This window comes from Nerophis lumbriciformis, linkage group LG01, assembly GCF_033978685.3.
Source record: "Nerophis lumbriciformis linkage group LG01, RoL_Nlum_v2.1, whole genome shotgun sequence".
NCBI lineage: Eukaryota > Metazoa > Chordata > Actinopteri > Syngnathiformes > Syngnathidae > Nerophis > Nerophis lumbriciformis.
The window spans coordinates 59,913,311-59,940,969 of NC_084548.2; the positions used below are offsets into that span (position 1 = coordinate 59,913,311).

The 27,659-nt window shown below is 40.8% G+C and overlaps 1 protein-coding gene and 1 long non-coding RNA gene across 4 annotated transcripts in view; one reads left to right on the top strand and one right to left on the bottom strand.

Annotated features, from left to right (window-relative positions):
• The window catches only part of LOC133570570 (uncharacterized), a 25,672-nt gene extending 16,606 nt beyond the window's left edge, over positions 1-9,066 (bottom strand). The window contains exons 1-2 of the long non-coding RNA XR_009810226.2: positions 8,972-9,066; positions 8,233-8,492 (exon numbers count right to left, since the gene is read on the bottom strand). This is a non-coding gene — a long non-coding RNA (uncharacterized lncRNA). The remainder of the gene's footprint in view (positions 1-8,232; positions 8,493-8,971) is intronic.
• The window catches only part of LOC133570289 (uncharacterized), a 24,548-nt gene extending 881 nt beyond the window's left edge, over positions 1-23,667 (top strand). The window contains exons 1-2 of one of the 3 annotated variants that reach the window (XM_072914198.1): positions 18,740-18,865; positions 20,879-23,667. In XM_072914198.1, the coding sequence (XP_072770299.1) occupies positions 20,929-22,074 (1,146 nt within the window). In that variant the 5' untranslated portion in view covers positions 18,740-18,865; positions 20,879-20,928 and the 3' untranslated portion in view covers positions 22,075-23,667. Of the gene's footprint in view, positions 1-18,739; positions 18,871-20,878 lie in introns of those variants that run through there. The other 2 variants (XM_061923146.2, XM_061923141.2) reach the window with 2 other exon arrangements.
• The last annotated feature ends 3,992 nt before the right edge of the window (positions 23,668-27,659 follow it).

Consider the following 27,659-nt stretch of genomic DNA (forward strand, 5'->3'; position numbering starts at 1 on the left):
ATAGTGGATCTAACATAATAGTGTGAGAGTCCAGTCCATAAGGGATCTAGCATAATAGTGTGAGAGTCCAGTCCATAGTAGATCTAACATAATAGTGTGAGAGTCCAGTCCATAGTGGATCTAGCATAATAGTGTGAGAGTCCAGTTCATAGTGGATCTAACATAATAGTGTGCGAGTCCAGTCCATAGTGGATCTAGCATAATAGTGTGAGTCCTGTCCATAGTGGATCTAACATATTAGTGTGAGAGTCCAGTCCATAAGGGATCTAGCATAATAGTGTGAGAGTCCAGTCCATAGTGGATCTAGCATAATAGTGTGAGAGTCCAGTCCATAGTGGATCTAGCATAATAGTGTGAGAGTCCAGTCCATAGTGGATCTAGTGTGAGAGTCCAGTCCATAGTGGATCTAGCATATTAGTGTGAGAGTCCAGTCCATAGTGGATCTAGCATAATAGTGTGAGAGTCCAGTCCATAGTGGATCTAGCATAATAGTGTGCGAGTCCAGTCCATAGTGGATCTAACATAATAGTGTGAGAGTCCAGTCCATAGTGGATCTAGCATAATAGTGTGAGAGTCCAGTCAATAGTGGATCTAGCATAATAGTGTGAGAGTCCAGTCCATAGTGGATCTAGCATAATAGTGAAAGAGTCCAGTCCATAGTGGATCTAGCATAATAGTGTGAGAGTCCAGTCCATAGTGGATCTAACATAATAGTGTGAGAGTCCAGTCCATAGTGGATCTAGCATAATAGTGTGAGAGTCCAATCCATAGTGGATCTAGCATAATAGTGTGAGAGTCCAGTCCGTAGTGGATCTAGCATAATAGTGTGAGAGTACAGTCCATAGTGGATCTAGCATTTTAGTGTGAGAGTCCAGTCCATAGTGGATCTAGCATAATAGTGTGAGAGTCCAGTCCATAGTGGATCTAGCATAATAGTGTGCGAGTCCAGTCCATAGTGGATCTAGCATAATAGTGTGAGAGTCCAGTCCATAGTGGATCTAGCATAATAGTGTGCGAGTCCAGTCCATAGTGGATATAGCATAATAGTGTGAGAGTCCAGTCCATAGTAAATCTAGCATAATAGTGTGCGAGTCCAGTCCATAGTGGATCTAGCATAATAGTGTGAGAGTCCAGTCCATAGTGGATCTAGCATAATAGTGTGAGAGTCCAGTCTATAAGGGATCTAGCATAATATTGTGAGAGTCCAGTCCATAGTGGATCTAACATAATAGTGTGAGAGTCCAGTCCATAGTGGATCTAGCATAATAGTGTGAGAGTCCAGTTCATAGTGGATCTAACATAATAGTGTGAGAGTCCAGTCCATAAGGGATCTAGCATAATAGTGTGAGAGTCCAGTCCATAGTGGATCTAGCATAATAGTGTGAGAGTCCAGTCTATAGTGGATCTAACATATTAGTGAGAGAGTCCAATCCATAGTGGATCTAACATAATAGTGTGAGAGTCCAGTCCATAGTGGATCTAGCATATTAGTGTGATAGTCCAATCCATAGTGGATCTAGCATAATAGTGTGAGAGTCCAGTCCATAGTGGATCTAGCATAATATTATGAGAGTCCAGTCCATAAGGGATCTAGCATAATAGTGTGAGAGTCCAGTCCATAGTGGATCTAGCATAATAGTGTGAGAGTCCAGTCCATAGTGGATCTAGCATAATAGTGTAAGAGTCCAGTCCATAGTGGATCTAGCATAATAGTGTGAGAGTCCAGTCCATAGTGGATCTAGCAAAATAGTGTGAGAGTCCAGTCCATAGTGGATCTAACATAATAGTGTGAGAGTCCAGTCCATAAGGGATCTAGCATAATAGTGTGAGAGTCCAGTCCATAGTAGATCTAACATAATAGTGTGAGAGTCCAGTCCATAGTGGATCTAGCATAATAGTGTGAGAGTCCAGTTCATAGTGGATCTAACATAATAGTGTGCGAGTCCAGTCCATAGTGGATCTAGCATAATAGTGTGAGTCCTGTCCATAGTGGATCTAACATATTAGTGTGAGAGTCCAGTCCATAAGGGATCTAGCATAATAGTGTGAGAGTCCAGTCCATAGTGGATCTAGCATAATAGTGTGAGAGTCCAGTCCATAGTGGATCTAGCATAATAGTGTGAGAGTCCAGTCCATAGTGGATCTAGTGTGAGAGTCCAGTCCATAGTGGATCTAGCATATTAGTGTGAGAGTCCAGTCCATAGTGGATCTAGCATAATAGTGTGAGAGTCCAGTCCATAGTGGATCTAGCATAATAGTGTGCGAATCCGGCGTGGCGCAGTGGGAGAGTGGCCGTGCGCAACCCGAGGGTCCCTGGTTCAATCCCCACCTAGTACCAACCTCGTCATGTCCGTTGTGTCCTGAGCAAGACACTTCACCCTTGCTCCTGATGGGTGCTGGTTAGCGCCTTGCATGGCAGCTCCCTCCATCAGTGTGTGAATGTGTGTGTGAATGGGTAAATGTGGAAGTAGTGTCAAAGCGCTTTGAGTACCTTGAAGGTAGAAAAGCGCTATACAAGTACAACCCATTTATCATTTAATTATCCAGTCCATAGTGGATCTAACATAATAGTGTGAGAGTCCAGTCCATAGTGGATCTAGCATAATAGTGTGAGAGTCCAGTCAATAGTGGATCTAGCATAATAGTGTGAGAGTCCAGTCCATAGTGGATCTAGCATAATAGTGAAAGAGTCCAGTCCATAGTGGATCTAGCATAATAGTGTGAGAGTCCAGTCCATAGTGGATCTAACATAATAGTGTGAGAGTCCAGTCCATAGTGGATCTAGCATAATAGTGTAAGAGTCCAGTCCATAGTGGATCTAGCATAATAGTGTGAGAGTCCAGTCCATAGTGGATCTAGCATAATAGTGTGAGAGTCCAGTCTATAGTGGATCTAGCATAATAGAGTGAGAGTCCAGTCCATAGTGGATCTAACATAATAGTATGAGAGTCCAGTCCACAGTGGATCGAGCATAATAGTGTGAGAGTCCAGTCCATAGTGGATCTAGCATAAAAGTATGAGAGTCCAGTCCATAGTGGATCTAGCATAATAGTGTGAGAGTCCAGTCCATAGTAGATCTAGCATAATAGTGTGAGAGTCCAGTCCATAGTGGATCTAGCATAATAGTGTGAGAGTCCAGTCCATAGTGGATCTAGCATAATAGTGTGAGAGTCCAGTCCATAGTGGATCTAACATAATAGTGTGAGAGGTCAGCAGGAGATCATCTTGAGTGGAGAAAGGTCAGCAGCGCAGAGACGTCCCTAGAGACGTACTTATCTTAGTCCATTTGTGAATAAATAGTTTTCCTAAATTATAGTCTCCTCACTTTGTCCAGAAAGTGATTAGGACAAAAGACCCTGCAGGGACTTTGCCCTTTTAAAAGGGAGAGGTTGAAAAAGGACAGCATTAAGATGAATTCATCACATTTGCTATGAGGCATTTCATTATTAAATACCACAAGGCCACTGAGCAAGTCAAAGACAAGAACACACATGTTTTTATTTATTTTATACATTCTAGATAGAAAATAAACCTTAGCCAAAGTTAGCTAACATTTGAGTCATTCGTAGCTGCTCTATTCTGCCTATAAAGTGCTCTAAATAAGACCCTGAAACCCTCATTAACATTTTAAATACATGATGTAAGTATATATGTAATGTGGTAACATTCTTATAATATGTAATATATTCATGAAGTAAGTATATTCGTAATGTAGTAACATTCATAATAACATGTAATATATACATGATGTGAGTATATATGTCATGAAGTAACATTCATAATAACATGTAATATATACATGATGTAAGTATATATGTAATGTAGTAACATTCTTATAACATGTAATATATACATGATGTACCGTATTTTTCGGACTATAAGTCGGCCGAAAATGCACAATAAAGACGGAAAAAAACATATATACGTCGCACTGGAATATAAGTCGCATTTTTGGGGGAAATTGATTTGATAAAATACAACACCAAGAATAGACATTCGAAAGGCAATTAAAAATTAAAGCTACAAGCAGCGATAGACGGTACCGAGTATTTATGGAAATGGCTGAGGAAAGGGAAGTCTTGGCTTCCCTGATTGGGCTGCTGCCCCCGCGACCCAAAAGTTGTATACACATGTATTATACATCAGTCTCATAGTAATAACAGTTGTAAAGTGGCTTGGGCATTTTATAAGGACACCTTGCTGTTGAGGTGTTCAGGACATGTACCACCGGTAGGAGACCACGAGGAAGACCCAGGACACGCTGAAGAGACTACCAGTATGTCTCTCAGCAGGCCTGGGAGCGCCTCGGGATCCCCCGGGAAGAGCTGGTGGAAGTGGCTTAGGAGAGGGAAGTCTGGGCTCCCTGGATAAGCGGTAGAAGTTGGATGGATGGATTATTACACAGAGAAAAAGTTGTATACACATGTATTATACATCAGTCTCTTAGATTTGTTATAAACTCTTTCATCAACTTTTAATCAGAAGGGTTCAATCTCTCTCCTGTGCTTATTTGAAGCCGACACGACAAACGACCTCAGAGGAGATGTTTGAAAAAAGGCAAGTTTTTTTAGCCATCTTTTGTATTGAAGGGGAAATTGCAAACTTCCTGTTGATTTTAGCTGGGGGTTGTCAGTGTATGAAATATAGGTCTAACTGAGACCTACATAGAGGTTTTTGTTTCATGTGTCTTTGACATTCCTACTGGGAGTTAAAGGCAGTTTTGTCTGAGCAGGGTGCCGCCTTCTTGAGACTCTAATGTATTGCGAATGGAGAGAAGCTTTTGTATTGAATGGGGAATGGCAAACTTCCTGTTGATTTTAGCCGGGGGTTGTCAGTGTATGAAATATAGGTCTAAGTGAGACCTACATTGAGGTTTTTGTTTCATGTGTCTTTGACATTCCAACTGGGAGTTAGAGGCAGTTTTGTCTGAGCAGGGTGGCGCCATCTTGCGCAGCAGCGCAGCGGTTCTTTGAGGGCTCATAAAATCCAAACCGGAGCAGTATTTAAAACTCTTTCATCATCTTTTAATCAGAAGGGTTCAATCTCTCTCCTGTGCTTATTTGAAGCCGACACGACAAACGCGCTCGGAGGAGATAATGTTTGAAAAAAGGTGACTGTTTTTACACAACTTTTGTTTTGAAGGGGGAATTGCAAACTTCCTGTTGATTTTTGCTGGGGGTTGTCAGTGTATGAAATATAGGTCTAAGTGAGACCTACATAGAAGTTTTTGTTTCATGTGTCGACGACATTCCCTACTGGGTGTTAGAGGCAGTTTTGTCTGTGTTTTCTTCTTAGGGGGCGCTAGAGCGCAATTTTGAGTTTTGGGGTTTGTTTTTTTGATTAGATCGCAACTTTTGCCAGTCCTGATGTGTGTGTCCAATTTGGTGAGTTTTGAAGCATGTTAAGGGGGTCAAATTACAGCTCAAAGAGGCGGCGGTATAATAATAATAATAAAACGCTAGAAATTCAATAGGGTCCTCTGTCCCAAAGGGACATCGGTCCCTAATAAATAAAGAATAGTGAACAACAGGCTGAATAAGTGTACGCCATATGACGCACAAATAACCAACTGAGAACGTGCCTGGTATGTTAACGTAACATATTATGGCAAGAGTCATTCAAATCACTATAACATATAGAACATGCTATACGTTTGCCAAACAATCTGTAACTACCGATCGCTAAATCCGATGAAATCTTCCTCCCCGGTGTCGCTCCTGGTATGCGCCGCTCCCTTTCTTTCTGCTGCTCGATCGCCATTTTCTGGTGCATATTTCACTACGTCCACCTTGTAATTTGCAGTACCGTATTTTTCGGACTATAAGTCGCAGTTTTTTTCATAGTTTGGCCGGGCTCCAGTGCGACTTATATATGTTTTTTTCCTTTTTTATTATGCATTTTCGGCAGGTCCGACTTATACTCCGGTGCGACTTATACTCCGAAAAATACGGTATATGATTTCCTTTTCGGTGCCATTTTAGTTCAGCCCTTCTCAGTTTTTAAAAGTTACCGCCAATGTTTATGTGATCCATTTTAATAGCTACGGCAGTAGCGTATAGCATATAGCAGTTAGCATTTCATGAACCACAATGCACTTCTGCCATGACCTTTCCCCGTCAAATTCTTATTGGTCGGCGTGTGAGTGACGATTGCTGACGTGTGTGTGACGATTGCGGACATTTTCTTCGTCACTCACGCGAATAAAAAAAATAATATTATTTGATATTTTACGGTAATGTGTTAATAATTTCACACATAAGTCGCTCCGGAGTATACGTCGCACCCACGGCCAAACTATGAAAAAAATGTTGACTTATAGTCCGAAAAATACGGTAAGTATATATGTTGTCTTCACTGGCCTTCGTGTCTACCCAACTCTAGTAGTCGTGTGAGTTCACACTATTACCAGACTTTGCTTCACTTTCCTTATTGGATGATTCAACAGATATGACCTTTTTACAATGTGCTAAGTGCACCCAGGTTGGTTTGTCCGTTATTTTTTTACTGCTGTCTTGGTTGTTAAAGGGGAACATTATCACCAGACCTATGTAAGTGTCAATATATACCTTGATGTTGCAGAAAAAAGACCATATATTTTTTTAACCGATTTCCGAACTCTAAATGGGTACATTTTGGCGAATTAAACGCTTTTCTAAAATTCGCTCTCGGAGCGATGACGTCATAACGTGACGTCACATCGGGAAGCAATCCGCCATTTTCTCAAACACAGAGTCAAATCAGCTCTGTTATTTTCCGTTTTTTCGACTGTTTTACGTATCTTGGAGACATCATGCCTCGTCGGTGTGTTGTCGGAGGGTGTAACAACACGAACAGGGATGGATTCAAGTTGCACCAGTGGCCCAAAGATGCGAAAGTGGCAAGAAATTGGACGTTTGTTCCGCACACTTTACCGACGAAAGCTATGCTACGACAGAGATGGCAAGAATGTGTGGATATCCTGCGACACTCAAAGCAGATGCATTTCCAACGATAAAGTCAAAGAAATCTGCCGCCAGACCCCCATTGAATCTGCCGGAGTGTGTGAGCAATTCAGGGACAAAGGACCTCGGTAGCACGGCAAGCGGCAGTTTGTTCTTGCAGACGAGCGAGCTAAACCCCCTGGATGTCTTGGCTCACACCGTCCGTCCCTTATGCCACTGAAGATGATCAAGAGAAGAATATCGACCCTAGCTTCCCTGGCCTGCTGACATCAACTCCAAAACTGGACAGATCAGCTTTCAGGAAAAGAGCGCGGATGAGGGTATGTCTACAGAATATATTCATTGATGAAAATTGGGCTGTCTGCACTCTCAAAGTGCATGTTGTTGCCAAATGTATTTCATATGCTGTAAACCTAGTTCATAGTTGTTAGTTTCCTTTAATGCCAAACAAACACATACCAATCGTTGGTTAGAAGGCAATCGCCGAATTCGTCCTCACCTTCTCCCGTGTCGCTGGCTGTCGTGTCGTTTTCGTCGGTTTCGCTTGCATACGGTTCAAACTGATATGGCCCAATAGCTTCAGTTTTTTCTTCAATTTCATTTTCGCTACCTGCCTCCACACTACAACCATCCGTTTCAATACATTCGTAATCTGTTGAATCGCTTAAGCCGCTGAAATCCGAGTCTGAATCCGAGCTAATGTTGCTATAGCTTGCTGTTCTTTCCGCCATGTTTGTTTGTGTTGGCTTCACTTTGTGACGTCACAGGAAAATGGACGGGTGTTTCTAACAATGGTTAAAATCAGGCACTTTGAAGCTTTTTTTAGGGATATTGCGTGATGGGTAACATTTTGAAAAAAAACTTCGAAAAATATAATAAGCCACTGGGAACTGATTTTTAATGGTTTTAACCATTCTGAAATTGTGATAATGTTCCCCTTTAACAGTAGCTAGTACGGTCCCTCCCACCTTAGAGAATGCCAATGTTTTCTTTTAACACTTCTTATCAGAACCCACTCTCCTGGTTCCCCTCTGTCTGTTATCTGTGGCGACACAACAGGTTTACTGTTAGTTTCTGTTTCTTTTAGCTTCTCCAGCATCTTGCGCATTTAATCTGCTAAGTTTGGTTCATCATTAGGTTCCTATTGTGTGATGCCAAACTCACTACATGTGCAAAGCACCTATCTGTGGTCCCAGTCCTGCCTCGTTCACTGCAATTATTTGATTTTTGGCATTATCACGTGTGACTGGGATATCTTTATCTTCCATTCCTCCACTGCTTGTGTCAGTACCTGCGCAAGGTGACTCTCGTAGAGGGGGCGTGTCTTCTCATCTGCCAGTCTGCTGTGATGAAGTGAGCGCTTATCGTCACATAGTTCCCCTGGATGTCCACCCTCTTCACACACGACTGTGTGGCCTCCCAGAACAACACCAGTATCATCAAGTTTACAGATGATACTATGGTCGTCGGACTGATCACGGGGGGAGCTGAGGCAGCATACAGAAGGGAGGTAGCGGAACTGGTGGCCTGGTGTCAGGATAATAATCTCTCCTTGAACACAGACAAGACCAAGGAGATGATTATTGACCCACGGAGAAGGAGTACACACTACACACCTATGTACATAGGGGGGACAAAGGTGGACAGGGTGAAAACCTTTAAAGTCCTCGTGACCCACATCAGCGAGGACCTCACCTGGGATCACAACACCCAACAAACAGTAAAGAAAGCCCAGCAGCGACTGTACTTCCTAAGAAGGTTGAGAAAATTTGGCATGCCACACAAAATTCTCAGCAACTTCTATAGAAGTACGGTTGAGAGTGTCCTTACCAGCTCAATCACGGTCTGGTATAGAAACTGCACTGCTAAGGACAGGAAGGCACTCCAGCGAGTGATTAAAACTGCTCAGTACATATCAGGAGCAGCCTTCCCCTCACTACAGGACATGTACTCTACCAGGGCCACCAGGAGAGCACACAACATCATAAAGGACAGTACACACCCCCAGCACAGTCTCTTCAGCCTCTTACCATCAGGCAGACGATACAGGAGCCTGAAATCCAGGACTACGAGACTGACAAACAGTTTCTACCCACAGGCCATCAGGCTTGTGAATGCTAACTTGTGAATGCTAGCCCCCCTCCCCCTCCGTTTTACTTTTGTCTTTTTGAACAAAAGACAGCTACCATGACCACCCCCGAACTGTGAACCATCACTGTAGAAACCTTTCACCTTTGATTACTAAAGACACTTTAAAGGGGAACATTATCACCAGACCTATGTAAGCGTCAATATATACCTTGATGTTGCAGAAAAAAGACCATATATTTTTTTAACCGATTTCCGAACTCTAAATGGGGGAATTTTGGCGAATTAAACGCCTTTCTATTATTCATTGTGACGTCACATCGGGAAGCAATCCGCCATTTTCTCACTTTTGTCGGTGTGTTGTCGGAGGGTGTAACAACACGAACAGAGACGGATTCAAGTTGCACCAGTGGCCCAAAGATGCGAAAGTGGCAAGAAATTGGACGAAATTTGTTCAAAATACGAGGGTGTGGGGAAAGCCCACGAAATGGTCAGTCGTTTGTTCCGCACACTTCACTATGCTACGACAGAGATGGCAAGAATGTGTGGATATACTGCGACACTCAAAGCAGATGCATTTCCAACGATAAAGTCAAAGAAATCTGCCACCAGACCCCCAGTGAATCTGCCGGAGTGTGTGAGCTATTCAGGGACAACGGACCTCGGTAGCACGGCAAGCAATGGCGGCAGTTTGTTCCCGCAGACGAGCGAGCTAAACCCCCTGGATGTCTTGGCTCACACCGTCCCTTATGCCACCAAAGATGATCAAGAGAAGAATATCGACCCTAGCTTCCCTGACCTGCTGACATCAACTCCAAAACTGGACAGATCAGCTTTCAGGAAAAGAGAGCTGATGAGGGTATGTCTACAGAATATATTAATTGATGAAAACTTTATTCATTACTCGCGGTTTTACGTAAATTATTATACATAAACTGTGTTTACCAATAATTTAGCTTAAAAACATTTATTTTTTTCAATCATTCGAGTACATTCGGGTAGTCTTGTGTAATGCAGTATTTTGTGTCTATTTAGGTATGGTTAACCTGAGTGCTGAAATCGTGGAAAAATATATGTTCTTAGCGCGCCTGAAATGGGCTGTCTGCACTCTCAAAGTGCATGTTGTTGCCAAATGTATTATATATGCTGTAAACCTAGTTCATAGTTGTTAGTAATTATCTTATCAGACTGTTAAGCCGCTGAAATCCGAGTCTGAATCCGAGCTAATGTCGCTATACCTTGCTGTTTGTTTGTATCGGCATCACTGTGTGACGTCACAGGAAAATGGAAGGGTGTATATAACGATGGTTAAAATCAGGCACTTTGAAGCTTTTTAGGGATATTGCGTGATGGGTAAAATTTTGAAAAAAACTTCGAAAAATAAAATAAGCCACTGGGAACTGATTTTTAATGGTTTTAACCCTTCTGAAATTGTGATAATGTTCCCCTTTAACTGCTGCTGTGACCAAATGTCACCTCCATATTTATACTGTTGACTGTCAATCAGAATGTGCAATAATGTTATGTTACTTACTGTGCCTTCTATATTCATTTTTATTTTTTATTTTTTATTTTTGGCTAAGTACCGTGTGACTTGTTGAAGGATGAACTAGCAAAGTAAGATTTTCATTGTACGGCAAACTGTCTGTTTAACTGTGCATATGACAATAAACAATCTTGAATCTTGAATCTTGAGTCTGTTGTGAGACAGATGATGCTCGGGATAGTTCATCCACAACTTTTTTCTTCTCCTGCTTATAAAGATCTGGCACAATCTTATCGCTGAAGTGGGTGCGCAATTTCGTAACGTGGCTCAAGCACGTTCAGCATGTGTTTAAAACCCTTGTTTTGCACAACCGAGTCTGCACCTATAAACACACCAATTAAATGGCGCGGGGCGTTCAAGCTCCTCCGTTACTCCGCTCGCCATGACCACGCTGTGTGTGGACTGAACATGCGAACAACCTTTTTTTTTGTTTCATATATCAAACCGCGGATCACGTGTGTGCCTCCCCTACCCACACCCACACCCACACCCACACCCACACCCAGACATATACAGCGCGCGCCTCTTTTCTTCTCTCCGGCTTGTGACAGAGGAAGATTCAGAAGGACGACACCGCAGCGCTTCTGTTTCTAGCCGATACTACATAAAAAATAACGTAAAATAACGCAGTAACGCATCATGTAGTAACGGTATCTGAGTTACTGAATATAGAAAATAACGCGTTAGATTACTAGTTACCGCCAAAACTAACGGCGTTACAGTAACGTGTTACTTTGTAACCCAACACTGCTATTTACTAAGGTCATCTAATTAGTTACTATGGTAATGTAAGTCACAGAAGCTCAGACGAGGCACCAAGCAGTGTGGGTGGGGAGCGTTTCCACTGAGTGTTTCCAGAGCCTGATATAGGGTTTTCAGGGACAGACGCGGTAAGGAGATTTTTACAACAAAGTTCTAAAGCTTAGTGATATATCACATATATCAGATTGTAGGTGGGGTTTTTTTTACCTTTTGCGTTCATATTTTGCTGTGTTTGTTGGATTTTTGTTGCGTTTCGCTTGATTGTAAGGGGAGAGGGGGTGTGATGCTCATATGTTGTCAATATTCAGTGTTTTATTGTTCATAGTTAGTATTGTAAATCCCACATTCTTTATTTTCATCTACATTCTGGGCGTCTCATTCAGTCAAAAATATACAATTCCATTCCGTTTTTTCAGGCGGTCTGTCATAACGTTTTTAGCATTCAATCAATCCAATCCAATCCATTCCACTTTATTTATACAGCACATTTAAACAACAAAATGTTTCCAAAGTGCTGCACAACAATATTAAAAACAATATTCAAATATTATCCTTAGCTCCACCAATGACTGAATAAAAACAAAAAATAAATACATATAAAACCAATATAAAAACAATATAAAATAAATATGATTAAAAACAATTTTAAATAGTAAAACCAATTAAAACAGTAAATAGAAATCCAAATTTTAAAAAGACAGAGGACAACAGAGGACCACACAACTCACATAGTGTTAAAAGCCTGAGAATAAAAGTGGGTCTTAAGACGAGACTCAAACACTCCCCTGTGGGAGCAGTTCGAACATGGATGGGCAGAGTGTTCCAGAGCTTAGGGCCGACCACAGAGAAGGCCCTGTCTCCCCTGGTTTTAAGTCTGGTCTTGAGCACTACGAGCTGGAGCTGGCTCTCAGACCTCAGAGCGCGCGCAGGATTGTAAATTTGGATGAGGTCCGAGATATACCAGTCCATGTAAAGCTTTAAAAACAAACAGCAAGGTTTTAAAATCAATTCTAAGATGCACAGGGAGCCAGTGCAAACTCTCAAGAATTGGGGTTATATGCTGGCGTTTCCTGGCCCCTGTTAAAAGTTGTGCTGCCGCGTTCTTGACTAACTGCAACCGGGAGAGAGCTTTTTGGCTAATGCCAGCATAAAGTGCATTGCAGTAGTCCAGGCGACTTGAAATAAAAGCATGGACGACTTGTTCAAAAAGGTTAAAAGATAAAAACGGTTTTACCTTTGCTAAAAGATGAAGATGATAAAAACACGATTTTAAAACGCCATTGACTTGTTTGTCAAGTTTAAAATCGCTGTCTATAGTGACGCCAAGGCTGGTGACTTTGGGACGCACATCATTTTGCAATGGTCCCAAGTCAGTGAGGGCCGGACCAAAAACTAAAATTTCCGTTTTTCCCTCATTCATTATTAAAAAATTCTGGGCTAACCAAGCCTTGATGTCGCATAGACAGTTGAGAAGGGGTGTCAGGGGGCCGTGGCCTTTTGAAATCGGCATATATATGTGGCTGTCGTCTGCATAAAAGTGATAAGACACTCCATGCCTCTTAAAAATCTCTCCAATCTGGAGGAGATATAGGGCGAACAGGGTGGGGCCTAGGATAGATCCCTGGGGGACACCACAGTAAAGCAGAGCAGAAGAAGAGGTGGCGTCCCCCAGCCTGACAGAGAAGGACCTCTCTGACAGGTAGGATCTGAACCACTCTAATGCAGTCCCCCTGACACCCACACAGTCCCTCAGGCGGTCTAAAATAATTGTGTGGTCGACTGTGTCAAAGGCAGCTGTAAGATCTAAAAGCACTAAAATGGCAGAGCTGCCAGAGTCAGACATTAAAAGCAAATTATCAAAAACCTTTAAAAGTGCAGATTCAGTACTGTGCAAAGCTTTGTATCCAGACTGAAATGGATCTAAAGTGCTATTTCCATCTAAAAAAGGCTGCAGTTGCGCCAAAACACATTTCTCCAAAATTTTTTACACAAAAGGTAATTTAGAAATGGGCCGATAATTTGACAAACTTGTAGGATCAAGACCTGTTTTTTTTTAATCAAAGGCTCAACAACAGCTCCTTTACAAAAAGAGGGCACACTGCCAGAAATCAAGCTGCTGTTGATGATGTCCCTAACAGACAAGTCAATAGAGTCCTAGAATTCTTTAAAAAAAGCAAGGGGGGACTGGGTCTGTGGGACAGGACGAGGGTTTTAGTTTGTCAACTATTCCTGTAAGCTCAGGCATCGACACAGGCTCAAATTGACAAAACACAGCCGAGCACTGAGTGCCCACATTGAAACTCAATGGAGAAGAAGAAAGATTTGCCCGAATAGTAGCAACCTTGTCGTTAAAAAAGGAGAGAAATGTTTCACAAGTTTCACTGTCATCTCCAGTGAAGTGGCTGGGTTCGGATTAAGAACAGAATTTATAGATTTAAAAAGAATACGTGGCTCTCTGACACTATTTGAAATTAAGACTGACAGATATTTTCTTTTCTCAGCTTTAACCACACTTTGATAATTCCTACAGCTTTCTTTTAAAATTTGATAAGAGACCTCCAAGTGATCCCCTTTCCACCTACGTTCCGCCCTTCGCCACTCACGCCGAGCTGTGCGCGTGGTGTTACTGGGCCAAGGCTCCTGTTTTGATTTTGGACGTATAGCTCTGAGGGGCGCTTTACTGTCCAGAATCTCAGAACATGTGGAAATAAGAGAGCACATCAATTGTTCAGTGTCTGAAGAGTGTGATATACTCTGCATGGACACAGTGAACAAAAGAGAAAAGGCGGCTGCAGTGTCAGACCTAATAACACGCCCATGACGTACGGCAGGCGGTTTTACATCAGGGTCCAAACTTAATTTGAACATAACAGGACTGTGATCGGAAAACACAGCATCACCAACAACGACATTGTCAACATTAAAACCATAAGACAGTACAAGGTCTAGTGTGTCCGTGTACATGTGTTGGGCCAGTAACATGCTGAGCCAAACTAAAACCTTCGATCAAGTCCAAAAACTCTCCGGCCATGGGTTTAGAAGGACAACAAACGTGTACATTAAAATCCCCGACGATTAAAATCTTGTCGTAGCGCACCAGACTAAAAGCAATGAAGTCCGAAAAGTCCTTGATAAAGCCTTTGTTGTGCTTTGGTGGTCTGTAGATTACAGCACAAAATACTGGATCAGTCTGTCGCAGCTCGAAACAGCTCAGTTCAAAAGAGGGAAAAGACCACTCCACGATCACCTTGTGATGAACGCTTTCCTTTAAATCAATAGCTAAACCCCCGCCACGACCGCTTGTTCTCGTCGTGTTAATGAAGGTACAGTCTGGAGGCAATATCTCTGAAAAAGCAGCAGACTCACCGGTGTCGATCCAGGTTTCTGTCAAGGACAGTATATCCACAGAGCGTGATGAGAAAAAGTCCTGGAGAACCAAAGTCTTGTTCATCACGGATCTCGCATTCACAAGTGCACACCTCGTAGACGTTGTTTTAGCCTTGTGCGGTGCCCAGCTCAGCGGCCGAAGATTAGCCAGGGACACGCCACCTGAGCCTGGGTGAGATGAGCGAAGAGGGCGCAGCGCGCAGGGATCCTCTCGCTGTCCGATGATTGGCACCAACCAAGACCCGACCAGTCGAAGTGCTCGCCGTGACGAATAGCGACCAAAACAGTCGCTGTACTCGGAGGACCTCACCGCGTCAGGATACAGTGCCAACCAAGCTTTCACCCTTAGAAGTCGGCCGGATCGTACTCCTCGGCGTTTCCGCTTCCTGGGCAGCGGTGCGTTTACCCGACGGAAGCACTCGGGTAGGTCAGCAGGGAAAAATGAATCCGAGTCTCTTGCATTGTAAAGTTCACATGACCATACCGACTCCCCAATCCTCAACAACTCCTGGCGTTCATACACTAGAAGTGAGTCGATGGTCCTCGAAACACACGTAAAAATAACCACAAAACAGACAATAGTGATCATAGACAAGCGGCGAGCCAGACACACCGGCGCCATCTTGAACTGTGATTTGATCAATCCACTCTTTCACTCTCTCTCTTTCTCTCAGATATTATTGTGAGGTTTTGTATTGGTGTTCCTAAAAATAGATATACGGCCCCCAGACACATTTTCTTATCTAAATTTGGCCCCGAGTCAAAATAATTGCCCAGGCCTGTTCTAATGCATCCGGTTTTAGTGGATATTGTTTTATGCATGGTCTATATTCTTTTTTTGGTCTGATTTGTACTGATTGTTTATTTTTAATTTTGCCCACGTCGGTAGGTCCTTTTGACCATAATCCTTTTGGTATTTGGTCTAAAAATACTTCTTCAGCTTCAATCAGCAGTAGATTTCAGTGTTTTCCGTCGGGTTACAGATGTACTCCACTTTGTAGAGTTACAGTCCAAAACAGACTTGTTTTTGTCATTCCAGTTTCTCTACCCATGTTTCGTCTGAGGTCTTTTCCCAATTAGTCAGATATTCTCCTTTCGTTACTAATGCTCCTAGATCTTTCCATTTCATGTCATAATCTTTGTACAGTGATATATGTGGTGCAGTATACATTCTGAACAGGGCAGACATGGGTGCAGGTAGATTTACAGCCACTGCAGCTGCTGCTTCCCCGTCAGTGTACAGATGTGTCAGTGTTACTTTTGTTGGAGTCTCTTTCTCTAATTTCTTTTGATAGCCAAAATCTGGTTCGTCTCTGTACCACATGGTCACATGTAATTCATCAACGTTCATGCTGTCTTCTATTATCACTTGTTTCTTTCCCTCATTTAGCAAAGCTGTTGCTGTGTTTGATGGAGGTGCATTTTACAGATCTAGGGAGTACAAGTATTTGGGTCCTCCTACTCCTTCCAGTACGCATATGTCTCATCTCTCTAATTGGTGTCGTCTTTTAACAGTCATTCCTCCTTCATAATCTGATACTATCGCTAATCCTAGCACAGTCATCACGTCTCGTCCTAGTGGTTTACTGGGCAGTCTGGGAAACTTATGATCGGCATGTTACATGAGTTCCCTAACGGGTCTCGCAACCATACTTTTTCTGTTTCTGCTACTGTCACAATTTCATCACTTGTTGCTTTTGCAGAAATTGTATTTCCACTTAGTTGTATTCCTGAAAAAGGTTCTCTACATGTAGTTCTACATGCTCCAGTGTCACACAGAAATTTGATTTCTCTGCCATTTACTTCGATTATTATTTCCGGTTTACTCACCTAGGTTTTCATAACTTAGTATGTCCTCATGATTACAATGGTAATTTCCTTTGTCTTTTTTCCCGGCCTTTGGAGATGTGGGCTTCTCCTGACCTAGTCATGCTGAGTAACCCTGGTTGTTGTCTTTCCTGTCAGGACAGTCTCGTGCGAAATGTCCTTCTTTGCCGCAGCACTAACATGCAGTAGGGTGTAACTGCTGCTGTTGTTGTTGTTGTCATCTACCTAAGTTTCTTCCACCTCGACCTGGTCGTCCTCGTCCTCTAAACTGTCCTCTACCACGTCCTTTATTTTGGTTGTAATATATTTCACTATTTTCCTCCTTGTGGTAGAATGTGTCAGTGCCTGCTTTGGCTTTCTTTCTGTTTGCAACTTTTTCTGCATGTAAGGCATGATTTATGTATTCATCCAATGTTCCTGTGGGGAATCTAATGTAATGTTTGTTCACCCACTCATGTATGGCTTGTCTGGAGTTTGCATGCAGAATGTGTTTTACTTGTTGGTAGGGTCCTCGTGGATCAGCACTGTCATTTAGTCCACTGTGTTGTTTAAATGTTTTTTCCAGTCTTAGTTTATAATCTTCAAATGTTTCTTCATCTTTTTGTTTTGTTCTTCCGAATTCAATGTAATTTGCTCTCTTTTGGAACCTTTGTTCAACTCGTGCCTTTGGGTCTAGCACTCTATTTCTTAGTTCGTCATGGTCATGCCCTAATGGTATTCTTCTTCCGTCTTGCATGTCTAGTCCCATGGGGTCCCAATTGCCTCTTACTTGTTGCCATTTCGGCCCCAATGCAGTCAAACAGGTAGTCTGTGTCTCTATCCCGTTAAGGTGATAGGATCTGCGGAGGTTTTCCATTCCCTCGAGGAACTGTGTTACGTCATCGGTGTATGGTGTTATCTCTTCTAATGCTTTTTTAACATCTATCTAGCCGTCTGTCATTCTTGTGTGCTAACAGTGTTGGGTTTTGTCCTTGTTTTCCTCCACATGGATTAATTGATATAATTCCCCATCGTCAGGATTATAGTTTCGAGTTGGCGTTTTAGGTTTGGGCGAAAACACTTCTGGACCGTTTCCGGTCTGAGTTTTTTGGGTCCCTTTTTGATCTTACTGTTGGTTGTTCCGATACACTTTCATTGTATGGCGGTGGATTTTGTAATTTGTTTTGGTCTGGATATAACACTGATCTACGTTTTGTTGTTGTTGGAGCGCTGGGTGTGGCGGCTTCTGTCTGTACTTCTTCCTCACTTGACTCTTCCTCACTGTCTTCCCTTACAACTTGCCTACTTCTTCTCCTAACTGGGCCTGTCTCATCATCTTCTGCTCTATGAAAAATAAGCTTTTCGTCTCCCTTAGCCCTTTCTTTTTTCTCTCCTCTTCCTTTTCTTTCCCTTTCTTCCTGTTCTTCCTTTCTTTTCTTTCTTTTTCCGTCTTCTCTACTTTGAGCCATCCTCATCCAGCACTCCGTGTGATCCCACCCCATTCTGGACAGTTTCTTTCTGTTGTTCCCACGTTTTTGTACAATTGATTCCCGCAGTTTTAGTATATCACCTACTTTGAGGCATCCGGTAAATTAATGTTTTGAGATGCAGTCATCGAGAAATTTCAGTAAGTTTGTGTTTGTTTTTTCTACTGCTTTTCAGTCTTTACATTTTTACTCATCTTTTGGACTAACCATTTGGTTTACTTGTCCCTTTTCCCATTTTGAGAATATAGAGTAATCCGTCGTCTCCTACAGAGCCGAATTTATAAGGATTACTTTTGTCTTTGTTGTAGGACAGTGGTTGAATTTATTATTGTGGTACAAATCGCTTCTACTGGAGGTTACCCACCAGTGAAGGTGTCTTGCCTAGAGCTTCCACAATAACCCACTATTTGTTTCTCACAACTTTTAGTATGGAGTGATAGCCTATTGGCGATTACTCCCACACACTCCCACATTTACACCTTTCACAATCGTTTTACGGAATTTTCAGTTTTCGCTGACTCCGCCGTCCTTCAGACTCCTACTCGTTTTTCAGACTATTGGACCTTGTCGTCCCTTTTACCTGTTAGAGCCTACGATTTACAGGGTTTGTGTATGCGCCGTAACCCTCAGTCACACGCTTTTTCCCTTCTAATTGAAAACATACTCACTGAACTCTGCGTTCCTCCCCCTTGTCCTCGGACGCCCGTCAATCCTCAGATCCCAGCAGGAGAGAAGAAAACCAGTTCCTCAATGGGGAGATGGTTGCCGTGGCCACGGTCTGTCTGGATCCACTCACCCTGATGGAATCGTCAGATGTGTTGGGATCCGGCTCGAAGGACCAAGAAGATGTCAGGTTTAAGCACCGAACTATCTATTAAAAAGAACAAGAAGCAAGGAATCAGACAGAGACACAGTTAAATTTTGCTAATGAGAACTTTTGGCGCTGCACACTCAGTTACAGTCTCTTCCTACGCTCTGAGGAACAGCCCACGTGCTCTCCTATTTATTCAGTTTATGAGTTCCCTAGTTACATGCTGAGGCTGCTTCTAAAGGGAGGGGTCACACATTATGCGAGCAGCTCAATACGCACAATATGTGATTATTCAGAACGGAATGAGCTGGGGGTGTTGTGATTGCGCCGTGTCGCTGCTTTGTCTGCCTACTGTTGATATGCCTTATCTTCGTTGAGGTGCTGGTTCGTCCTTGGCTGTTAGCAAGCTGAAAGACAGAAAACATCTGCGGCGAGGCCACTCCTCACATGCAGTGGAAGATAACAAGTTGTGTGCCCTTGCACGAGAATAAAAAGTACAGCTTGAGCACAATAGATAACTTATATATAATTATTCTAACATGTGTAATGTAGTAACATCCATAATATGTAATATTTAGATGATGTAAGTATATATGTAATGTAGTAACATTCATAATAACATGTAATATGTACATATCTTGCTCAATTAAAAACATGTGTTCTTGTCATTGAAATGATAGGTGACATTTAACAAAAAAAAGTGCAGTTTCCTTTGAATTTGTCAGATAAGTAAACAGTCTTTCAAATTAAAGATGAAAAACAATTGAAGTTGTTTATAGATATTATCCACAATGATGTTAAAGTAAAACTAAGCACACAAGGGAAGTACATTAATATACACATGAAGTACACATATTAAAGTTAAAGTACCAATGATACCAAAATTATTCTCTGCATTTGACCCATCACCCGTGATCACCCCCTGGGAGGTGAGGGGACTCGTTCTCCTAAAGCCAATATCGTGTATCCTTTGGTGAGCTGACTGTATCGTCACACCCCTAGTTAAAAGCACACCAGCCCCATGACTTGACACTTCCACGTGATGTAAAACAGTAGTACAACATTTTAAACATACACACACATCTGAAGAATATAAAAAATAAATATATTTGATGGGCCAAACAAAGGCAGCACGGTGGCAGAGGGGTTAGTGCGTCTGCCTCACAATACGAAGGTGCTGAGTAGTCTGGGGTTCAATCCCAGGCTCGGGATCTTTCTGTGTGGAGTTTGCATGTTCTCCTCGTGACTGCGTGGGTTCCCTCCGGGTACTCCGGCTTCCTCCCACCTCCAAAAACATGCACCTGGGGATAAGTTGATTGGCAACACTAAATTGGCCCTAGTGTGTGAATGTTGTCTGTCTATCTGTGTTGGCCCTGCGATGAGGTGGCGACTTGTCCAGGGTGTACCCCGCCTTCCGCCCGATTGTAGCTGAGATAGGCTCCAGCGCCCCCCGCGACCCCGAAGGGAATAAGCGTTAGAAAATGGATGGGGCCAAACAAAATGACTCAGCGAACTAATGTTTGGTATATGACCTCAATTCTATATCCTAGCATAACAATATACACCACAATATATAATTTGGTACATGAATGATAATAGAATAATTTCAAAATGGGTTACAAATGCTCCTAATTTGGCAGCTGACATATGCAATAACATATGGTGTCATTTCTAATTGTATTATTTTGTCGAAACTATTATTATTAATGTAGTTGTTTATTTACTGTTAATATCTGGTTACTTTCTTTGAGAAAATAATACTGGAAATTATGTAATATTTTACTGCATATTTCAGCAACTAAATTAGGAGCCTGTGTAGTCTGTTTTAAAATGGTTCGATTAGTAATTCTATATGAAATAATATATCGCAAAATCAATTTTAAACCATATCGTCCATCCATAGTAAAAGGTCCTGTCGTCCTGGTTTGTTTTTCTTTTCCTGTCAATAATGTTTCAAGACAGTTCATACGATAACTTGTTTTTCCTAAGTGCATGTAAAAGTACTGAATGCATTGTGTGACTGATGAGAGATGGTGTGTTTGTCTTGCAGACGTCTGTGAAGAACATCTTCACCCTGAGCAACAGCAGTGGAGCTTCAGGATGCGGACGGGGGAGCCACAGCCTTCCCACATTAAGAAGGAAGAGGAATACCCACTGATCCCCCATTTTAAAAAGGAAGAGGAGGACCCACTGACACCCCATTTTAAAGAGGAAGAGGAGGACCCACTGACACCCCATTTTAAAGAGGAAGCGGTGGATCCACAGAGCCCTCACATTAAGGACAAAGAGGAGGACCCACTAACCCCTCACATTAAAGAGGAAGAGGAGCAACACAGCATCACTCAGCAGGGAGAGCATCTTGAAGGACTGGAGGAGGTTGATGTCACCAAGATGCCAGTGACTGGTGTCCCTGTGAAGAGTGAAGATGATGAGGTCAAAGGTGAAAGTGAGGAGAAGAGAGAGGCGGAGCCTCCAAGCAGCAGCTCAACTCAACACATGACAACAGAAGCTGATGGAGACCACTGTGGAGGATCTCAAGCAGACAAGCTCTTAGCTCCACTATCAGATAGTGAGGACACAACGTTGCAATCTCCTGACACTGATGATGAAGACTCTAAAGATGATAAGACATGTCACACTGACAACACACACTTCACATGTTCTCACTGCGACAAAACCTTTAAATACCATTGTCGTCTGAAAGTACACATGAGAATACACACTGGAGAAAAACCGTTTTCATGTTCAATATGTGGTAAAGATTTTGTTCGAAGGCACCATTTCAAAGCACACATGAGAATACACACCGGAGAAAACCCATTTATGTGTTCAATTTGCGGTAAAAGATACACCGAACAAAAATATTTGGTAAGACACACAAGAATACACACTGGTGAAAAACCTTTTATCTGTTCAGAATGTGGTAAAGGGTTTTCGCAAAATGTCTATTTGAAAGCACACATGAGCACACACACTGGAGAAAAACCTTTCTCATGTTCAGTCTGTCATAAAGGTTTTATACAACGTGGTGAGTTGAAAAGGCACATGAGAACACACACTGGTGAAAAACCTTATACATGTTCAATATGTTGTAAAAGTTTTATACAAAGACCGCATTTGAAAGTACACATGATAACACACACAGGTGAGAAAGTGTGGAGTTGCAGTTTGTGTGGTGAAAGATTCTCTTATAAGAAGCAGTGTAAGAAACACAAGTGTGCTGGTGAGAAAAGCAGCAGCAAATGAAGATGCAGGATTTGAAATGAACTGTCAAAACTTTAACTTTGACCTTCTAACAACATCAGCACATAGATTCTAACATTTATAGATTATATATTTTAGATTATTGCTTTTTTCAGTCAAGTACATGTTTTAATATACAACATTGTGTACTTTTATTTAAAAATGAACGTAACACTTTGACTGTAAAGGTGAGAATAAACAGGACAAAACATGTTACAAATACTTTGTATGTGTATAGAGATATTCAGAAATCATTTTTAATTATTAATGATATTATAGATTAACTCCTTTATATGATGTACATATTTGTTTTGCATGTGTTCATGCCTTTGCTTTTGAGTACACATAAATCCCTCTTAGTTTATAATTACTGGTTCACATCTGAAACATCTTCTGGACCACTTCTGGAAGCCTATTATTATTTACTTTATACATCATTTGAGCAGTTGTGTTTTATACAAGATCATTTACTTTTAAAATGTGTGACTTTATGAATCATTTGTTGGGTCTCAATAATCCATTCTTTTAATTATCTTTATTACTCTCTTTTGTAATATGAATATTGTTTTATACTGTATGTATGTCCCCTTTATGCAATATGTAGATTAGAGAAAATGGCAACATTATATGTGGAAGGTTTTGTTTTTTAATAATCTACATTTCTTATTAAAAAACTACACATGACAATTGTTTTTTAAAGTTGTTTTTCCCCCTTTTTTAGAATCCCTCAAACATTATCAATTTCAGAAAACATGGGAAAGTTTGGAATGTTAGGGAAAAGTGAATAATGTACATCATCCCACAGAGCTTTACTGTACATCCATCCATTTTTTCTACCACTTGTTCTTTTCATTGTACAGTATATGTATAGCCTTCAATCACAAACTTGCCCGCCAAAGGGTGTTGCGTTTTGGAGAAACTCCTTCTGTCAGAGTGCTGTTCAACACAGTAAGGAGGAACCCAGGGTTGCTCAGGACGCTGAGTAAAACGCTTCTTTTACTGCGGAAATCTACTCACAGAAACAATCCAAACAGGAGGAAACAAAAAGCGACGTTGCGAAAAAGAGAAAACTAAATGTGCATCGTGGAAAAAAGAACACAAGCTACTTATATACAAAAATAAACTCAACTTGGTTTGGAGTTACAAGACATGCGAACTACAAAACAACACCAAGATGGATGACACTGGGAATGGCCAAGGTAGCAAAATACTCGAAGAGTAGCGTGGAATCGCAGAGTGCCATCCAGCTGTCAAGGTGCTGCTTAAGTAGCACCAGGGTCAATTGGAAGCAGCTGTGCATGTCCCACAACTCCGCCCACAAGGGCAACACAGGAACTCTAGGAGGAAGGAGAAATGTAAGAACAAGGTCAACTGCACCAAAAGAGGAAAACTGACAATACAAACCGCAAGGTGGCAGCAGGCGGTGACAACTTACCTCAAATTAATTTGGAAAAAAATGGACTGAGCATAAGAGATAAATCACCACAAATAAAGTGAAATCATTCAAAAAGTTTACCTTTGTAACTCACTTCTATCCAAATAAATCCAGGATGTTTCTCCTGAATGTTCCATTTGAGAATGCTGTCAAACTGTTATGTCTACTAGGAAAATATATATATATGTATACTACTACAGGTACTATACTATGCTATGTTTAAAATGAATGTGATGTCATACTTTTTTGTTATTTCATTTAACAAGAATACTAATAAAAATAGTAAATGGTTATACTAATATAGACTGACCGCACGTCCTCTTTTCCCCGGACATGTCCTCTTTGGCGGGGCTGTTCGGGCTTGTCCGGGCAGAGTTTCTTAAATGCCTCAAATGTCCGGCATTTTGAGTTAGGGTTGTGTGTATTTTCAATGTACGTTCAGGGTTAAGAAGGGGTTAAAAACAAAACAAATTGTGAAGGTGTGCGCGCAGCAGCATTCGTGAGGGAGGGGCAGAGAGAGAGAGAGAGTTATGTTAAACGTGCATGCGTCGCCAGGCTCTGCTTTTTTTCGATACATTTATCAGATTAAATTTTTTATTATCTATAACAGGGGTGTCAAAAGTTTGCCCCGGGGGCCATTTGCGGCCCACAGCTAATGTTTTAAAGGCCCACGGCACATTCTAAAAATACTACTAAAATAAACAAAAACATAACAAAAGTGAAATAAAAAAGCTTAAAGGTGAAATGTCATTTAGAAAAAGTTGCAATGTTGACTAATAAAACAAAGCTGCTTTTTTTTCTTTCAAACTGTCATTGCTCAAAACATAATATTGAATCAAAATCAATGTTATGAATTATTGATCTATCCAAGGTTCCCATTACTTCACATCAAATATTTCACTTTGAAAAATATTTTTGGTGGAAGATTTTGCATATTTTGTGTGTTTGCCATTAAAAACATAGTTTTGTTTGACAAAAAAGGGCAAAAAACAAACAAACAAAAAAACTACATAAAAAAATAAAACATTTTGAAATGAGGGATGGATCTGAAGTTGATGTAGACTCCAGAGATTTAAGCGTTAAATATAAAATGTATGTATGCCCTGGCACACCATTATCATCATTTCATGACCGAAGCAAAACACTTTTATACTGAAATAAATACACCTACAACTTGTTAAATTACAAACACCATTTCCATATGAGTTGGAAAATTGTGTCAAATGTAAATATAAACGGAATACAATGATTTGCAAATCATTTTCAACCCACATTCAGTTGAATATGCTACAAAGACAACATATTTGATGTTCAAACTGATAAACTTTTTTTTTTTTTTTGCAAATAATCATTAACTTTAGAATTTGATGCCAGCAACACGTGACAAAGAAGTTGGGAAAGGTGGCAATAAATACTGATAAAGTTGAGAAATGCTCATCAAACACTAATTTGGAACATCCCACGGGTGAACAGGCAAATTGGGAACAGGTGGGTGCCATGATTGGGTATAAAAGTAGAGTCCATGAAATGCTCAGTCATTCACAAACAAGGATGGGGCGAGGGTCACCACTTTGTCAACAAATGCGTGAGCAAATTGTTGAACAGTTTAAGAAAAAGCTTTCTCAACCAGCTATTGCAAGGAATTTAGGGATTTCACCATCTACGGTCCGTAATATCATCAAAGGGTTCAGAGGATCTGGAGAAATCACTGCACGTAAGCAGCTAAGCCCGTGACCTTCGATCCCTCAGGCTGTACTGCATCAACAAGCGACATCAGTGTGTAAAGGATGTCACCACATGGGCTCAGGAACACTTCAGAAACCCACTGTCAGTAACTACAGTTGGTCGCTACATCTGTAAGTGCAAGTTAAAACTCTCCTATGCAAGGCGAAAACCATTTATCAACAACACCAAGAAACGCTGTCGGCTTCGCTGGGCCTGAGCTCATCTAAGATGGACTGACACAAAGTGGAAAAGTGTTCTGTGGTCTGACAAGTCCACATTTCAAACTGTTTTTGGAAACTGTGGACGTCGTGTCCCCCGGACCAAAGAGGAAAAGAACCATCCGGATTGTTATAGGCGCAAAGTTGAAAATCCATCATCTGTGATGACATGGGTAGCTTACACATCTGTGAAGGCGCCATTAATGCTGAAAGGTACATACAGGTTTTGGAGCAACATATGTTGCCATCCAAGCAACGCTACCATGGACGCCCCTGCTTATTTCAGCAAGACAATGCCAAGCCATGTGTTACATCAATGTGGCTTCATAGTAAAAGAGTGTGCGTACTAGACTGGCCTGCCTGTAGTCCAGACCTGTCTCCCATTGAAAATGTGTGGCGCATTATGAAGCCTAAAATACCACAACGGAGACCCCCGGACTGTTGAACAACTTTAGCTGTACATCAAGCAAGAATGGGAAAGAATTCCACCTGAGAAGCTTAAAAAATGTGTCTCCTCAGTTCCCAAACGTTTACTGAGTGTTGTTAAAAGGAAAGGCCATGTAACACAGTGGTGAACATGCCCTTTCTCAACTACTTTGACAGGTGTTGCAGCCATGAAATTCTAAGTTAATTACTATTTGCAAAAAAAAAAAAAAAAGTTTATGAGTTTGAACATCAAATATCTTATCTTTGTAGTGCATTCAACTGAATATGGGTTGAAAAGGATTTGCAAATCATTGTATTCCGTTTATATTTACATCTAACACAATTTCCCAACTCATATGAAAACGGGGTTTGTAGATTGATTGATTGATTAAATAAAAACATAGAAAAAACTACCAGCAGTGGTAAAGTTCAGATCCATGAAGGAAAGAAGAAAGTGAATGAATGTTTATAACTGAATACATTTACATTTGCATAAACATTTTTTTTTTTTTTTTTTTTTTTTTTTTTTATGAATTAAGTAACGTTTATGACAACCTTTTTCCAAAACACAATATAGAATGTGAGATATAACAGGATAATGCATACAATTATAATATTTTTTCAAAAACACTTACAAAAAAGTGGGACCCAAAAAATTTACTGTAGGACCCCATTTTGAAAATTCCTAGCGCCAACACTGCTGTCAACAGTAGTGGTGTGCTTTGACCGCACACCAGATATATATATATATATATATATATGTATATATATATATATATATATATATATATATACACACACATATATATATATATATATATATATATATATATATATATGTGTATATATATATATATATATATATATATATATATATATATATATATATATATATATATATATATATATATATATATATATATATATATATATATGGTGTGCGGTCAGATTTAGTCTAAAGATCTAATATAAACTCAATATACAGTATACCGGTATATATATATTTTTTTCCCGTAGTAATATTGAAATATTTAAAATTTTATTGAAATAACAGTAGCGTAAGGAAAGAAAAAAAAACAAAAGAAACAAAATAAATATTACACACATGATAGTATTTTTTTTTTTGATGCTAATAGTTTTTAGAATGTGGTGTATATTATATATATATACTTACTTACTTACTTAGTCCTCTTGCACTTCAGGGCGCGTAGAGACGACCATAGCAACCAGGTCTCTCCATCTGGGTCTGTTGTGGGCAAGGTGTTGAGCTTGTGCCATAGTCACATTGCAGGCCTTAAGGTCCTGGGCTAATACATCCAGCCAGCGAGTCCTGGGGGCACCTCTAGGGCGTCTCCAGCCAGCTCGCTGCGGGTTGAAGTCCAGGATTTTGTATATATATACAGTATACACACACACACACATATATATATATAAATATTGCATATTTATATATATACACAGTATATATATATATATATATATATAATGCTTCTTTTAGGAGGAAATTGTGATCTTCAGGCTCTTATAGCCCAAACGCATAGAGTCCTTGTGACACTTTTTAGTCTTTGTGACAGTCAGTCTCTCTCTTTCTGCCTTCACATTGCATCAAAATGTTTACTCATACCCGGAAGTAGCCTCCTTACATCAGACGACAGACCAAACGATACACTTCAAAATAAAAGTAACAAAAACTTAACAAAAAGGCATGAAATTACATTTTAACCATAGTAACTTAAATATAGCCTTCTTATGAACTTTTATGCATTTTGATTTGAATTCCCTTT